The sequence below is a fragment of the Aspergillus nidulans genome, chromosome II (genome assembly GCF_000011425.1).
Source record: "Aspergillus nidulans FGSC A4 chromosome II".
In the NCBI taxonomy this organism is placed as follows: domain Eukaryota; kingdom Fungi; phylum Ascomycota; class Eurotiomycetes; order Eurotiales; family Aspergillaceae; genus Aspergillus; species Aspergillus nidulans.
Window position 1 is genome coordinate 1,294,154 of NC_066258.1, and position 16,282 is coordinate 1,310,435.

At 49.9% G+C, this 16,282-nt stretch overlaps 7 protein-coding genes across 7 annotated transcripts, besides 1 other annotated feature; 5 read left to right on the forward strand and 2 right to left on the reverse strand.

Moving 5' to 3' along the window:
• Positions 1 to 16,282: part of a sequence feature (contig 1.145 856..176570(1)) that runs on past both edges of the window.
• Positions 237 to 1,237, reverse strand: ANIA_08256 (mitochondrial 54S ribosomal protein YmL2; the record flags this gene model as incomplete). The annotated part of the gene is made up of 2 exons (XM_676433.1): positions 237 to 1,171; positions 1,219 to 1,237. The coding sequence occupies 2 exons, from the start codon at positions 1,235 to 1,237 to the stop codon at positions 237 to 239; spliced, it is 954 nt and encodes a 317-aa protein (XP_681525.1).
• ANIA_08257 (scramblase family protein) lies at positions 2,154 to 3,913 on the forward strand (the record flags this gene model as incomplete). The annotated part of the gene is made up of 4 exons (XM_676434.2): positions 2,154 to 2,500; positions 2,549 to 2,569; positions 2,699 to 2,720; positions 2,770 to 3,913. 4 exons carry the CDS (start codon positions 2,154 to 2,156, stop codon positions 3,871 to 3,873), a joined length of 1,494 nt encoding a protein of 497 aa, XP_681526.1. The 3' UTR covers positions 3,874 to 3,913.
• On the forward strand, positions 4,353 to 4,927 carry ANIA_08258 (E2 ubiquitin-conjugating protein UBC7; the record flags this gene model as incomplete). The annotated part of the gene is made up of 2 exons (XM_676435.1): positions 4,353 to 4,599; positions 4,674 to 4,927. 2 exons carry the CDS (start codon positions 4,353 to 4,355, stop codon positions 4,925 to 4,927), a joined length of 501 nt encoding a protein of 166 aa, XP_681527.1.
• Positions 5,065 to 6,892, reverse strand: ANIA_08259 (putative meiosis-specific topoisomerase Spo11; the record flags this gene model as incomplete). Its single annotated transcript, XM_676436.2, has 5 exons — positions 5,065 to 5,820; positions 5,877 to 5,948; positions 6,033 to 6,113; positions 6,177 to 6,256; positions 6,619 to 6,892. The coding sequence occupies 5 exons, from the start codon at positions 6,890 to 6,892 to the stop codon at positions 5,341 to 5,343; spliced, it is 987 nt and encodes a 328-aa protein (XP_681528.1). The 3' UTR covers positions 5,065 to 5,340.
• ANIA_11065 (terpene cyclase/mutase family protein) lies at positions 8,531 to 11,033 on the forward strand. Its single transcript, XM_676437.2, has 3 exons — positions 8,531 to 8,762; positions 8,809 to 10,769; positions 10,818 to 11,033. Exons 1-3 carry the CDS (start codon positions 8,565 to 8,567, stop codon positions 10,906 to 10,908), a joined length of 2,250 nt encoding a protein of 749 aa, XP_681529.2. The 5' UTR covers positions 8,531 to 8,564; the 3' UTR covers positions 10,909 to 11,033.
• On the forward strand, positions 11,286 to 12,957 carry ANIA_11071 (co-chaperone SGT1; the record flags this gene model as incomplete). The annotated part of the gene is made up of 2 exons (XM_050611248.1): positions 11,286 to 12,329; positions 12,379 to 12,957. The coding sequence occupies 2 exons, from the start codon at positions 11,286 to 11,288 to the stop codon at positions 12,955 to 12,957; spliced, it is 1,623 nt and encodes a 540-aa protein (XP_050467294.1).
• Positions 14,856 to 16,161, forward strand: ANIA_11067 (putative SIR2 family histone deacetylase; the record flags this gene model as incomplete). The annotated part of the gene is made up of 1 exon (XM_050611249.1): positions 14,856 to 16,161. One exon carries the CDS (start codon positions 14,856 to 14,858, stop codon positions 16,074 to 16,076), a length of 1,221 nt encoding a protein of 406 aa, XP_050467295.1. The 3' UTR covers positions 16,077 to 16,161.

Genomic DNA, 16,282 nt, shown 5'->3' on the forward strand with positions numbered 1-16,282 from the left:
AAGGCGTTTAAGAGCAGAAACCTTTACTAGCACAATATACCCCGTTGATTGTTATGCGACCTTTTTTCCCTTCTATTTATTAACTATGGCTTTTACGTTGCATTTTGCTGGGGACACAATCTAAGAGAAAATAAAACTATATTGAACAAAGGCTTTGGCATAATATCTTCCTATAATACAGAGAACACCAGTCCCGAGTGAGAGCAATTGTAATGATTGCAACGAGGCAAACTGAATCATCGCTTGGCCTTCTTTGACGACTTCTTCTTGTTCTTCAAGCTCTTCATCTGGGCAGCCCTCTCGGCCCTAGCCTGTCTCTTTCTCCAAGCCAGCCATCTGTTCTTTCGCTTGTGTGGCCTAGCAGTAATTCCCGCTTTCTCAGCAGCACGACCGATCTGCCAGTTCGCCTCGCGCCACATGTATCCAGGGCGCAGCTGCGTGCCAGCGCCAGCATCCACACTCGCGACAGCCCCAACGACCGTCCCAACGTTGTCACCTGTGACGACCGTCAGATCCGACTGAGTTTCCTCAACCTGCGTCATCATGGGCACGGCAACCCGGTTCAACTTGCGGCGCGTCGGCGCATTCCTTGGCGTAGGCAGCTTTCCGTCTTTTTCAAAGACAACACCGATGTACTTCCGGTCCGGGTGACGCTCCGGGTCAAGGTAGTAGCGCACGTATCCTGATTCCGTAGCGTAGATGGTGTGATCACGTCCCATGGCGCAGTTCTCGCCGGGCCACCACTTGGTCCCACGTTGTCGGAAGATGATGCATCCCGGGACAACGTACTCGCCGCCTGTGCGTTTCGCGCCGAGTCGTTTTCCGGCGGGGTCACGGGAGTGTTTGTTTGCGGCTCCTTGGGCAGAGTGGGAGGCGTATCGTACCTGGGAGAGAGAGAGAGAGAATCGGGGAAGGTTCGTGAGAATTGAGGGAGTTGTCGAAGCGGAGAACGTCCGCGGTAGTAATTGTGGTGTTGATTGTTGCGGTAGGCGAGTTAATTGTGCTGATGGGCAGGAGATTGCTCTGCCCAAAGACCGGAGAGGCGTCAAAAGCCTGGGAAGCATCATGGTGTGATTGTCTCCGAATTGGAAACTGGGGTTGGCAATGCTGAGATCCGGAGCGACTTTTTTCTTGGGGATTGAAAGCTTGGCATGGTCACGTGTCACATATACTGGCCGTTGGAAGGTGGCATTTTGAAGTGTACAATTATCCTCTCACCGTTGCCTTCCTTTTCCATGGTTATTGGTCTATGAACTATCAGAGATTTCGTCCACCGTAAAGTCTTCTTGTCAGTATTCAATCCCAAATATATTCGCCATTGGCGCTTCACCACGATGTTATTCAACCTGCTCCGAACTCTCGGAGCCCTACTCCTCCTGATCTCTATGGCCCGCGCACAATTCCAGTTCTTCGAGCACATGTTTGGTGGTGGTCAAGACCGTCAGCAAGCTAGTCAACAGAATGTTCCCAGTGATAGTTCGCGGTATCAGGGGATGTGGGAAGCAGGTATGACTTGACCAACAACATGCACTTCTTTGGGCTTTTTATACCAAATATGTGACTAACATACTCTCATATAGCACGATGCGATAAATATTTATGTCCGGGCACGCTTGCCTGCGTTCACTTTCCGCATCATTGCCCGTGCCCGCATCCCGATGTCGAGGAGAAGTTCGAGCTGGGGGAAGGAAGTGCCGTCTGCGTCTCGAAAGGAGGGTACAAGCCTGGGGAAGCTGCGCGCAAGGTTGAGCTAGCTCGAAAGGGACTTCTGTGATGGTTGATCATAGAGAATGCTTCTTTTTTTATGGGCCACGTTTCTATCCATGAGCACTTTTGCTCTGATGTACGAATTGACTGCAACCATATTACAATCCCGCTAAAGCTGATGTCTCTGAATCCGCCTACTGCATCTCCTCTTAAAGCTGTAGTATTTATCGGTTTTCAATTATTTCAAACTCGACGTTGTAAAGCAGCGAACAACCGAGGCTTTGTAGCTGTCTAATGTTCTAGGTCCTTTTGCCCTCTTATCGCCGCTAAATCCGCCACCCTTCGTCACTCGGGATTTTGACATATAGCTCCTTCTCTCTCCTCCTACCAACATCCCTTTCCATATAGCTCCTCTACAAATCTAATGCTCTACTACTGTTCTTGACATGTGGAGGTCCAGATTACGAATTCCCGTCGCGCGCCGTGTTCAGGGTCCTAGGGCTTCCGCTAGTTCCTTTGCGAGAAGACGGGCCACGCCCGCTCCGTCCTCTCGCGGTCCCAGAAATTCCATTCGAAGACCACCACCAATTCGAAGAAGCCCAGCACCCTCAGATACACCGAACACAGGCGCGCCTGTCGAAAACTACGATCCCGCTAAGAACACCCTGCTCTCCCCTGTCTATCTCCCTGAAGACCCGCATGGGGTACTCAAGGAGTCTCATCCCGCCACCGGGATTCTCGCGAATTCCGGGCTTGTCGTGCAGCGGCAGCTCGAGTTGATGAATGTGATGATGTGAGTCGGAAATGTCTGTTTATGGAGATATACGGCTGACTTGACCAGAGGCTTCGAGCAAGCCAATAAGTACGTAATACTAGATGCCGCAGGGAATCATGTCGGGTATATGGCAGAGCAAGAGAAGGGCATAGCTAGTATGATGGCGCGACAATGGTTCCGTACACATCGGAGCTTCGTGACACATGTGTTTGACAGACACGAAAATGAAGTACTCCGTGTAAGTTATTGTGCTAGTAATACTTTGGCGAACCCACTGACGTGCGCAGTTCCATCGACCATTCTCATGGATCAATTCACGGATTCGAGTCTACGATCCCGTCGAAGCCACCCATAGTCCTTACCTCCCCTCGAACAACCTCCAACCCCAAAGCCCCGGTGCTCTTGCTCAGGCCGCAGATCCGACCAACGCCCGGATATCCCAGCTTGGACTTGACCAAATGCGAGTCATTGGAGAAGCGCAACAACAATGGGCACCACTGCGAAGAAAATACAATCTTTTCACATATCATCACTCGCCAAATTCTGCAACCGACATGGGAACTCAGCAGATACCTTTAGCACAAACCGGGCTATCAAATGCTCAGCAAACGCAACTAACTCATGCGTTGGGAGCGAACCAAGATTTCGGCGAATACAACCAATTCGCGTACGTCGACGAGCCCTTCTTATCCTGGGATTTTTCTTTACGTTCCGCTAACAGCCGATTGATCGGCTCTGTTAACCGTGACTTTGTGGGATTTGCTCGGGAGATCTTCACGGATACGGGTGTCTACGCTCTACGGATGGACTCAGCAGCCAGCAAGTCCCCCCAAGAACTGGACCAGAGTGCCTCGGTCACCGGCATGACTCTGGACCAGCGCGCCGTTATGCTGGCCACCGCCGTCAGCATTGACTTTGACTACTTTAGTCGCCACAGCGGTTCCGGAGGCCTTGGGTTTTTCCCAATGTGGTTTCCCGGACTTGGCGGTGATCTCTCAGCTGGTGGTGCCGCTGGTGGTGCCGCGGGCGAGGCTGGGGCTGTAGGCGAAGCTGCCGCCGGGACCGTTGGGAGAGGCGCCGCTGGAGGTATGGCTGAGGGCGCTGCTGCGGGTGCCATTGGCGCAGGTACAATCGCAGGCTATGATGCGATGTCCAGAGGTGCAACGGCCCAAGGTCAACAGCAAGCTAGTACGGCCAGCCAACCGCAATCACAACCGCAACCGCATATGGAGCAGAATTCGTCAGGAAATGCTCCAACTGGGCCGTACGGAGATGAGTGGACACCAGAAGAAAGGAATGACAGCTGGTCTTCAGAAGACCACTGGTCAGACAATGACGGAAACGAGGGTGGTGACGGGGAAGATGGGAATGATTGGTCTGACTTCTTCTAGATTACTATATTTTCAAAATAGACAGTGAGGCAATGTACTATAATCATCTGAACGAGCTGCTATTAGCGATTTTCAAGGGACACGACTTTTTTATCTATTCTAGATCTAGGTGACGCTGAAACTTCTGGAAAAGTGAACATTGCCTAAGGCATCAATATGCTCTCCCGAATAAACACGGCGAGTGGCAATGACCTCGACCCTTACGATATCAGATCTTAATCCTTTTCTCCTCAGGGTTGCCATCGAGTTCTTGCCACAGGGTTCACACCGGATAGGTCCACTTCTAATCCCGATTTTTCATTCTTATAGACTGCATTTCGCGCCTTTCTCCTGTTCGGTCCAGTCCTTTCGATCAAGTCAACCCTCCTCCTTCCCCACTACTCCGACTTCTCCGCACCACCATCACGTTGCTCTTTGTGTATCCTTCCACAGACCTGCACAAGTAATAGATTACTATCTATACACCTAGTACCGCCACAATGTCATCCATGACGCAGAATCGCCTTTTCCGCGAATATAAAACACTATCAACAAACCCGCCGGATGGGATTACCGCGGGGCCTGTCTCTGAAGATGACATGTTTCACTGGGAAGCCTTGATACAGGGACCCGAAGGCACCCCTTACGAAGGTGGGGTTTTTGCTGCTGAGCTCAAATTCCCTAAGGATTACCCTTTAAGTCCACCGACAATGAAGTTTGTCGGCGGGGGAGTTTGGCATCCGAATGGTGAGTTGTGACCTCTCTGTTTCTCTTCGTTTGAACGAAAGGGGAGATTTATCGGCTAATGTCCCGTTGGGCAGTCTATCCGAATGGCACAGTGTGCATCTCCATTCTACACCCACCCGGCGATGATCCGAACCACTATGAACATGCCTCGGAGCGCTGGTCGCCTATACAAAGTGTGGAGAAGATTCTCATCTCAGTAATGAGTATGCTTGCGGAGCCGAATGATGAAAGCCCAGCAAATGTGGAGGCTGCGAAGATGTGGAGGGAACGGAGGGCTGAGTATGAGCGGAAGGTCAGAGAGGAGGTTAGAAAGGGACTGGGGTTGTAGGTTTCCGCAGCGGCATGTTCATACGGGGTTGGTTGATAGATGGTTCCACTACTTTGAACTCAATGACGGGTTTTCAAAGAGCCATGACCGCTTCCAACTGAGCTCGACTGAAGCTACCGCGAGCCGTCTTTGACTCTCTTCGACGAAGATATCAAGTAGCTTAATGGACTGGACCCATTGGCCATGGAAGGACTTAGGATTATTGTGTGGTGTGTCGTGATGCTCTGTGTATATAGGCTTCCAGTTGGCATCACCTGTTTTCTCTTCTGAGTTGCTGCTTCCCAGTGCATGCATAGCGGGCTTCAATCTCTGCATCGCGTTGGGACTGTGGGCGTTGGTCGGTATTTCTCCCTTTCTTGTACCTTTTAGGTATATTTTTGGACGTGGATCACAGTACGATGAAAGAATAGGATTTACTGCCCCTGTGTTTTCATATGACGATCAATCCACCCCTCGAGCCCGCCGGCACGGTCGTACAGTATCTCAATCTCAGCTTTAACATTCAGGATCAGCATGCGCTGCAACTCCACCCGCCATTCTGCCTCAGGCCCATCTACTGCCCAAATCGGACTCCGTTTCAACATGGTCCCAATCTTTCTCCTATCCCTCCTTGTTAGCGACATTAGGGTCTCGTCCGCGTCAGACTCTAAGCCTCCAATTATCTCGGAGATGCGTAGCCCTAGCCACTGCAGACAAGGAAGGTTCAGCCGTTCATTCTCTCGTGTGTGCGCCATAGAGCCGTATTTGTATGTTGACATTATGGCTATCCCATCCGGATCACCATCGGCGAGGATATAGAAGGGGGGAGCTTGGGTCAGGGTCGATCGTGGGAATGTACTTTGAAAGATCCTGCGAACGAAAGAGCGGGTTGCAAGGTCCGGATAGCCTTTCCCCTGACATTCGTTAGCATGGACTGATGTTTTGGTGCTTAGGTGTATGCCTGGCGTACCGTAATTAGGATTCCTTTTCCTACTATGGTATGGTTATGGAAGTTGTTTCGGACGAGACGACGAAAGACAGCCTATGTAACCATTGAGTGAGTTAGGATAGCAGTTATTATGAGTCTAAAGAGGTGAGACGTTGATATGGATTGCCAGAACAATACCTCCTTCTCAATGATCAGGATCCACTTGACATCTGAAATATCCAGATCCGCTATGTCCTGTACCCTTGGGATAAGGCAATCCTGGCATACGTACAGATTAGGACTGGAGACGTCGGACGCGGATTGTTTATAATAGTCTCTTACTTCCGTCGATTCCCGTGCATCAATAACCTCGTCCCTCACCGTTGTCACTCGATAATATCCTGCTACGAGACCCTTCGCAGCTGCTTCCTGGATAGTAAATCGTCAAAACAGTGAAAGACCTAGACCACAAAGAGAAATACCACGTTCAAGTCCGCTCTCTCGACGCCAATAGTAAGCGCCAGGTCGTCAACGAAACGACTGACGACTCTCTGAGACTCAAATAGTTCGGGGTCATTGTAGTATATGTCCCTAGAGAACAGGAGTCAGGTCTCCTCTCGACACTTATCTGACTGGAAGCAGCGGACGCGTGCACCTTATTGAGACTGGAAATCCAGCTTCTAGAGCGTCTCGTATCGCGGAGAGGATCCGAAGGACAACAGCTACAGAGCAAAATGAATCCATCAGCCAATATCCTCAGGTGGTTATTGTAGCGTTCACGCACTGAATCTCCACGCTTCATATCCATCTTTCCCTGGGAACGAGTAGGTGACAGTTGTTTCTGCTCGGACTGCCTGGAGTGCGCCGGTTGAGGAGTCGATACGGAAGACAGTGGTAGTCGGGCTTGTTATCCTTCGCTTGAGTGTTATGGTTGCATCTCCTTCGCCCTCTCCGGGCTTGGAGATATTGAGTTGGGTTAACACTGTTGTGAGGGTGTTTTCGAGGTATTTCTGCACGCGCTGTTTTGGGCTAAATGGTGGTTGGAGAAGAGAATCCATGTGTCTTTGTTAGGGTTCCATTAAGTATCTGAAGAGACTGTTTGATGCGTTTAGATATTGGGGGATGAGGGAGGTAAGAAGCAAGTGAAGGCTTGTCAACTATGGCACGCCGCGCTCATATAAGTTGGTGTAAATCCTCTGGAGTTCTCAAGTCTCTGTCATGGGAGTTGCCTAAGACAACTACTTCATCCCTCCGCTACTACTTTCTTCGTCCTCTTATACATGCCACATACCGAAAGCTTCTTCAAGGCAAGGACGGTCTAAAATAGTAGCTAAGACTATTGCGAGTTAACTGGCTGTCCGCTGTCCCCAGTGATTGCCGACAGGAACACCGGAGTGAATCAATATGGTACTCACCAGCATCCACATGTCCATTTGTCCACTTGGGTGGCTCTCTGCGTTCGTTGAGAACAACGAGCCGATACCTGCTCTACCTGCGCAGATCTTCTGCTCCTGCAATGTCCGCAGTAAGTTGGGTTCCGGCTCACCACTTCTGCAGCCGGACCAGAACGAAGAACTGCTATAAAGGCCGCATTCCGGGATTCATATATATCTTCTCATCGCCTCTGGCCGCAGGCTCAAACAGCTCCTGGAAAGCGATATCAATGCGAGAGACACTCGGAGATTAGATGTTGCGAATGGTTGCCATGGCTCTTGCTGGCCTGGTATCCTTTCGTAGCCACTCGACAGTTTACGTATCCCAATTGAAAATGTTTTCTCGAGTATTCCAGGATGAAGGCATTGGCAAAATTTGCTCTGATCTGTATCCTCACTGGGCCAGCACGCGAGTTAGAGCTGGGCTCCGAGACAGTATCTGTATCCTCCTGATAGAAGCTACTATTGAAGATCCAAGCTAATGGTCCCTCCAGAAGTCGGTTCACTGAGGAATCGTGTTCTGGGGAGAATGACCCAGTTTGGATTCATTCGGACGTAGGGCCTTTGTCCCTTACTTCGTTCACCACAATCCCTAGTCCGTTGCAACAATTCTTCAAACTATGTCCTTCAATAACTGTCACCATGTCTTTCTTCAAGCATTAGCCTGCGACGTTGTGTAGCTCCTCGGCTACTCAGGCGTATATACCGTACCTATGAATTCGACGTACCTATGAATTCGAAAACTTGTGGAGTCAGTGAGGATAACGTGGGCTCTGCCTGGATCAGAAATTACTTCCGACAACCCAAGCACCTTTTAATATGCAAGCTACTTCTTCTACTGACAATATATGCACTTTCCAGATTCTTTCCTTTTTTTATTTTGCTCTACGAGTCGGCCGAAGTTATGTGCCGGTCATACTCTGTATATCTGCTCGCCGAAGATCCAACATGCATGTATGCGACAACTGTAACCGGGGGTCCGGTTTTGCATAGTCAATATTGGTGCCCGTAGCATCATATGTGGAATTAAAAGCTTCCTGGTGATAATATGGTTATTGGCGTTGGTAGGGGGTCCCTTAATCGAGCAGAGTGTCAGGTGACCAACAATACCTGGGAAAGCTGACACAGTAGCACTGACGCAGCAACAATGACTAAGCGGCCAGTAGCTAGATCCGCTGCAGCCAAGACTTCTTTCAATTCATATTTATATCCCTTTCCTCGCGCATCGGTTCCAAGTTTATTTATAATAATTGTTACGTCGCTGAGCCATTGTCAGTCTATATCGACTTCACGGGCCATGCCAGACCACATTGGGCGCTGGAAAAACGGAGGCCACCTTTCCCCTGACGCTAACGGCGATCTTAAAACCGACTACTCAAGATGGCGATTGCTAGATGATGATGGCCGCCAAACATGGCATTACCTTGAAACTGATGAGGAAAACCATGAATGGCCCCAATCAATTGCTGACAAGTATTTTCTGGGGCTTCCTACGGTAAGACCTTCATACTACTACCACGGCACGTCCTAACTCCATTTAGGGCCTTCCACAGCTGCCTAAAGCCAAGACTCCCATGCAATGTGCTGAGAATGGCCTGGAATTCTTCTCCAAGTTGCAGCTGCCTCCAGGCAACTGGGCATGCGAGTATGGGGGTCCAATGTTTCTCCTTCCGGGGCTGATCATCACATACTATGTCACCAATACACCCATCCCGCCAGAGTATGCGACTGAAATTATCAGGTATCTCTTTGCCCGGCAACACCCGGAAGACGGTGGCTGGGGGCTGCACATTGAGGCTCATAGCTCGGTCTTCGGCACGAGCATGAATTATGTCGTGCTGCGCCTTTTAGGCGTTGGCGAGGATGATCCTCGAATGATCAAGGCTCGAGGGCTGCTGCATAGCTTTGGCGGTGCCGTCTATGGACCTCACTGGTCTAAATTCTGGCTCAGTATACTTGGTGTCATGGACTGGGATTGTGTAAATCCTGTCCCCCCTGAGCTCTGGTTTGTGACTGTCAATATTGCGGCTCTTGATGTTAGGGCTAATCTCAATAGGCTACTTCCCGACTGGGTACCTTTCGCTCCCTGGCGCTGGTGGATTCATATGCGCCAGGTGTTTTTGCCCATGTCATACCTATGGTCTAAGAAGTTCACGTACCCGTTGACTCCTCTCACCAAGCAGTTAAGACATGAACTGTACACGCAGCCCTACGACTCTATTGACTTTGCCAGTCATCGAAACTCGATTCACAAAGCCGACAATTACTACCCTAAGACGTGGCTCCTGAATTCACTGAATTCGCTACTTGTCAATGTCTGGAACCCGTTCTTTCGAACATCGGCCATAGTCAAGCGTGCGGAAGATTGGACGTGGGAGCTGATACGTATGGAAGACGAGAATACCGACTATGCCGGACTTGGGCCTGTAAACAACCCCATGAACATGATTGCCTGCCTAGTCCATGATGGGCCGGACAGTTACTCAGTACGACGGCATCGGGAACGCTTGCACGACTACATGTGGATGAAAGACGAAGGCATGCTGATGAATGGAACCAACGGGGTCCAGGTTTGGGATACAGCTTTTATCACACAGGCTATAGTTGTGGCCGGGTTTGCTGATGATCCAAAATGGCGCCCAATGCTTACCAAAGCCCTAGGGTTTCTAGATGCACACCAGCTCCGAGAGAACGTTCCCAATCAAGAAAAGTGCTACCGTCAACACCGAAAAGGAGCGTGGCCGTTCAGCAACAAGACTCAGGGCTACACAGTCAGTGACTGCACTGCGGAGGGTCTACGGTCAACGATTCAGCTCCAGGAGATGCATAATTTCCCAAAAATGATCTCGGAAGAACGCCTCAAGGACAGCGTGGATTGCTTGTTGTTGATGCAGAATCCTTCAGGTGGCTTCACCGAGTATGAAACTACCCGCGGCTCCCCAAAGATCGAATGGTTAAATGCTGCGGAGGTTTTTGGCGGTATCATGATTGGCTATGACTACCCCGAATGTACCACCGCATCAGTTACCGCGCTCTCATTATTCAGCAAGTTCTACCCTAACTATCGTGCCGAAGAGATCAAAGCCGCAAAAGATAAAGCTGTGAAGTATATCAAGCGAGTGCAGAGAGCAGATGGAAGCTGGTACGGATCTTGGGGTATCTGCTTTACTTATGCGGCCATGTTCGCCCTCGAGAGTCTGGCAAGCATTGGAGAGACTTACGAGACCAGCAATTATGCTCGCCGTGGCTGTGAGTTCCTGATTTCAAAGCAAAAGGAGGATGGAGGCTGGGGAGAGTCATATCTCAGCAGTGAGAAGCACGTCTACGTACAACACGAGAAGTCCCAAGTTTGCCAGACGGCTTGGGCGTGCCTCGCTCTGATGGAGGCAGGTTACCCCCATAAAGAGCCACTACAAAAGGCGATGAAGCTCATAATGTCCCGACAACAACCAAACGGCGAGTGGTTACAAGAGGCCATTGAGGGAGTGTTCAACCAGTCTTGGTAAGTCTGCAACTCATTCAAACGTGACTGAAACTCACAGAATATTAGCATGATTTCTTATCCCAACTACAAGTTTTATTGGCCCATTCGTGCCCTTGGCTTGTACAGCAGGAAGTTCGGGAACGAGGAGCTGCAGTAAGTTTGCTCTGTTGCATATAATAATAATGATTGGGCATTAGAGTCCATAATTGCACAATTTGCGGATTGAATGTGTACAATACGATACGTTCACATGTTTATAATATAATCAATACATATCATAAAGTTCTAAGCTAATGCAGGTCCATTTATGCAAAGGAAAATGGTTGCGGGCAACAGATATAATGTGCATCAGCTGTAGCCTATTGAATTAGAATGTCTTGTCATATACAACATAATGCCAGTAATAAGATACGTGTGCTTAGGTTGTTGGGGATACTTGTATATGCATAGCGTCTCTGAGGTGGTCGAGTGACCGGTGATTTGCATTCACGATAAAAGTTACATAAGCTCTTCCCCGCAGATTCGGAGAAAGTTATGGAATCGCCTCCAATTTCTAACATACAACAAAGAGCTTGGAGCCACGGGACAAGACTTTCTCTACCTCCCATTTCTCATTCTTTTGTTCTTCAATTCCGCATAGTCTATTATCTCCGACCATTCACACGCTTTTCCTCCGCTGACTACTGCACAATCTCGAGCAGTCGAATCAGACCCCACTCCCAAACTTATTCAATAGTAACCAGCTTTTTAATCCATAATATGAACGCCGCATCCCAGGGTGACGCGGCTCTCGCGAAGTCTGACTTTGTGAGCGCACTTCAGCACTACACTCGAGCTCTTTGCGAACTTCCCCGCGCCCCAGCTTATTACATCAAACGTTCGATCGCATACCTCCGCCTAAAGCCCGCAGACGGCGGCCCGAACGTCAAGAATGCACTTCGCGATGCTGAAATTGCCGTAATCCTTGCACGTGAGCGTGCGAAGCGTGACCTCATCTGCTCTGCACAGATGAGGAGGGCTATAGCCCTTTACCAGATGGAGAGATATGGGGATGCGGCGTTTCTATTCGGGTTATTGGAGGAGAAGGTGCTTGGAGACAAGAAAGAAGGTGGGGATGCGGCTGACAAGGTGAAGGATGTTATGAATGCGTCGAAGGCGTCGGGGCCAATGAAGGGGGTTGCGCAGGAGCTGCAGATTTGGCTAATGAAGATCAATGCGAAGCTTGGCGGTTTAGAGGATGGGGATGAGAGGATGAAGGTTACCGTTGAAGAAGTTCCGGTTGGTGTGAAGGTGCCGTCGGACAAGGAGTTGAAGAAGCAGTGGGAGGCCATGAAATCTGGGAACATTAGCGGTGAGAATACCAGTGCTGGTGCTGGCCCTGTTGCAGGCAAAAAGGAAACCGAGGAAACGAGTGCTGAGGCTGTGAAGGAAAAGGCTGCTCCTCCAGTTTCAGCTCCACCTCAGACACAAGACAAAATCCGGCATGAGTGGTATCAGTCAAACGACTCTGTTGTCGTGACGCTCTACGCTAAAGGCGTGGACAAGGAGAAAGTGGATGCAGAAATCAAGAGTGACTCGGTACGCTTACATGCTCCGCTGGACATATTAAACATGCTGATTAGACTAGGTATCTGTACAATTTCCCCTCCCGTCGGGTGCAGACTACGCTTTCAATCTCGACCCCCTCTTCGCCTCCATCGACGAATCCGCTTCCAAAGTCACCACATTCTCAACCAAAATTGAACTCGTCCTGCGCAAGCAGGTTCCCGGTCAGAAATGGGGCTCTCTCGAATCATCGTCTACCGATATTAAGTCTTCTACTATCACTCCTACCGCTGCCTCTTCCGCCCCAAAATCCGCTCCATCTTACCCAACTTCCTCGCGCCATGGCACCAAAGACTGGGACAAGCTTGCTTCAACTCTCACGGCAAAGAAATCAAAGAAACCTCGTGCAAAACAGGATGAAAAGGCCAAGGAAAAGACCGAGGGTGAAGACGAAGAAGACTCTGATAACGAGGGGTCCGTAGATTCTGAGTATGGCGGAGACCCCGTAGATGGGTTCTTCAAGAAACTATACGCAGGGGCGGATGAGGACACTCGCCGTGCCATGGTGAAGAGTTTTGTTGAGAGCAATGGAACCTCCTTAAGCACGAACTGGGGAGAGGTGGGCAAGGGCAAAGTGGAACCTTACCCAGCTAACGACTGAAGCTAACGACTGAACCCGGGGTGGCACTTGTACGCGGGGGCTATTTCGTGAGCGAGATTCCCTTCAAAATTTGGGGTAGCACTCGGCGTTCATCGGGACTGAGGCTTTTTTTTTGCCTCTCTCTTGATTGAAAGCTATTTTACGACTTATGATTTATGAAAACTGGGTACTGAATAGCTCCGGTGAGACTAAATGTAAGAGTTCGTCTTTCGTTCTGTACTGTTTTGTACTGTTCGTAGTCAATCTTCGCGCAATAGTATATCTTCAAGGAACGAATACTTGTATTATTCATACTCCATAACGCCGAATTTTTTTTATGCCTCACGTGGCCAAGGGAGAGAAATAAAGGTATGTTAAGAAACAACCATTGTGGACCGTGCATTGTTATCCTTGTACATGAAGAACTGGATAAATATGCACATATCCAAGAACAACGTGCCAAAACTCCCAACCAACCAGGACAAGTTCACGAGAATATATCTCCCGTAAAGCTTCCCTACTTCACCAGGCTCACAGTGGCGTGGTCGTTCACAAATTGGGGAGTAAGCGAGAATGGAGAGCACGTATGTTAGATTCCCGATACAGGCGAAGAGGAAGAAGAGCAAAGAAACGCCATCCGTGGATTTCCGCTTGTAGTTGAGCATGATTTGAGGGAGGCGCGAGCCGAGATATAGAACTGCGCAGAGATATCCAAAGACCTGCCCGAGTGTGTCGAACGAAATGGGGTTGGCATCTGCCGGTTTGCGGTGGCGGTGCGTTGTGTGTTTACCAGGCGTTGCTGGCGTAGAGAGGCTCACGTACCAACCTAGTATTCCGGCTACGCAGACAAGCGCCACGGCGCACAGATTGAACAGGACGGTTTGCAGGGTTGAGGTGGTTTTTCTTTTGCCAGATGCTGAGGGCTCGACGAAGGGGGTTGCGGGGGAGAGGTGCGTCCCGTCGATAGAGTGTCTGCGGTGTCGGGCGTGACTTGGTGCGAGGAGGGGAGCCGAGGCGGCGTTGTCATCTTGGTGAGAGGGAGCTGCGCTAGTTCCAGCGTCATAATTTTGGGTTTCGAGAGTGGGTAGGAGAGATGTGCGCTCGGTCGGTTTTCTCGCGATGACCGGGGACGGCGTCTCGATTTCATCTGGCTCTTCTGGCGTAAATGCTGTAGAGGCGTCGTCCTTGAACGTAAATCCGCGATAGTAGAGGCATTGCGCTAGTAGCACGACATCGGCGAGGGTGTAATAGACCGCCAGGATTATCATCGTCGGCAGAACACCCTGCAGCACTGAACCCAGGATGTTGAAGACATCGCCTGCGAGCCACACGACGAGAAAAAGGAGGGAAAGTCCGTCTGCGGAGCCCCGGCTGAAGTTCTCAATGATCTGGGGGGAGAAAACGACGACCCAGCAGGCAATTGAGATAGAACTAGATAAAATGGTCAGTGTCTGGGGTGACAATGCGCAGGCACGGTAACGGTACACACCCACATATCCCACTTAGGGCCTCGAGGTCGATATTGGGAGTCTGAGGAGGAAACATATCAGACGGGGTGCGTGACAGTATCGCGCTTATAGCTCATAAATCATTGATCGTACAATCGCAAAGCAAAGGAAAATCCGGGGTTGAAAAACTCTCTTCTTTTAGGGTTTGTGACGTAACAATCATTTTTATATGGGCGGTTTGTGCTCATGCTATAACTCCACATCTTCGATTGCTCTTCTGATATTAATAATGCTAACTATGGTTTAGTTCAGTATACAGCCCATATATTTTGATAGATTAATCTTTTTCTTAGAGTACAGCTGGAGTTCGCATCTGCAACAAAGCGTTCTCGAAACAGCTATGAGCATCATGTGACTTTCTTTAGTCAGCCTGACGTGGAGGTGGATCCTGAGCCAGCGGCGACAACTCCGATGATTTCTGAAGTATTTGGAGCTTTGCCCGTTATCATACTTAGTGCTAAACATGTGTACTACTGCTCGATGACAGCCCCAGCGATCCGAATACCCTTTACCGGCCCGTTGCCTCCACCGATCATCGTTCCAGCGTCCGCTAGCTCAGTGTCTGGGGCAATTGATGCCTTCCTTAACTTCCTGACCGCCCCACCGTCTCCCTACCTGCGCGGAGTTGATGTCGGACGGAATTCCCAGACCGTCCTTTTGACTGGAGCCGGGATTTCAGTAGCGTCTGGATTGTCCGATTACCGAGGAGAGAACGGCACCTATGTGACGAATAAGAGATACCGTCCGATTTACTTCCATGAGTTCGCGACGCGACATGAATCCAGGAAGAGATACTGGGCTCGCAGCTTCATCGGATGGCCGGGGCTTCTGAAGGCGAAGCCGAACTCGACTCACTGGGCGATTAGAGATCTAGGCGTCAAAGGCTACGTTAGCTCTGTAATTACGCAGAATGTGGATTCCTTTCATTCAATCGCTCATCCTGAGATTCCGTCGATTGAACTTCACGGGTATTTGAGATCCGTTGTCTGTTTGAGCTGCCGTAACCAGTTTCCGAGGTCCGAGTTTCAAAAGTCTCTCGAGAGGCTTAATCCGTCCTGGGCAGAGTTCTTAGCGAGGATGGTCGATATAGGGGCTCTTGACACGGACAACCCAGAGGAACAAAGGCGCAGAGGATTGAAACTCAACCCGGACGGAGACGTTGAGCTTCCAGAGGCACCGTACTCCACATTTCGCTACCCTTCATGTTCAACTTGTCTAGAAAAGCCTCCTCGACTTGCGGATGGTACTCCAGCCAGAGTTGAGGTTGAGAAAGACGGCGCCTGGCTGCCGACCTCGGAGGCAGGTATCCTGAAACCTGCGGTAATCATGTTCGGAGAGAACATTGAGCCGCCAGTGAAGTTGGCTGCAGAAGAAGCCATTGACGACGCGGGGAGATTGCTAGTACTCGGCACCTCTCTAGCCACATACTCCGCATGGAGGTTAGTGGAAAGAGCCTATAAGAGAGGAATGCCCATTGGCATCATAAATATCGGAGGCGTTCGAAACGAATCCGTTCTCCTCAAGGAAGCAGACAAAGGCAGCGATTTTTTGGCACGGTACACTCGCTGCAGTCTTCATTCGGACGCAATTCTGCCCTCTGTTGCATCTCAACTTCCTAGCCTTTCGCGCTAGATTTATACATTTAAACAGTAGAGTAGATATAGATAAGTCCCCTAGATAACTATTTTCAAAAGTAAAATACACAAATTCAAACTTTAAAGTGGCTTCAATAAGTGCTTGAAGAGCGTGCCGTTGGGATAATTATAGTACTGTAGAACGTTAGGCGCCGGGCGGACCAGACCCGTGCTCTACTTACGTACGTTGGGGAGTCGAGGGGC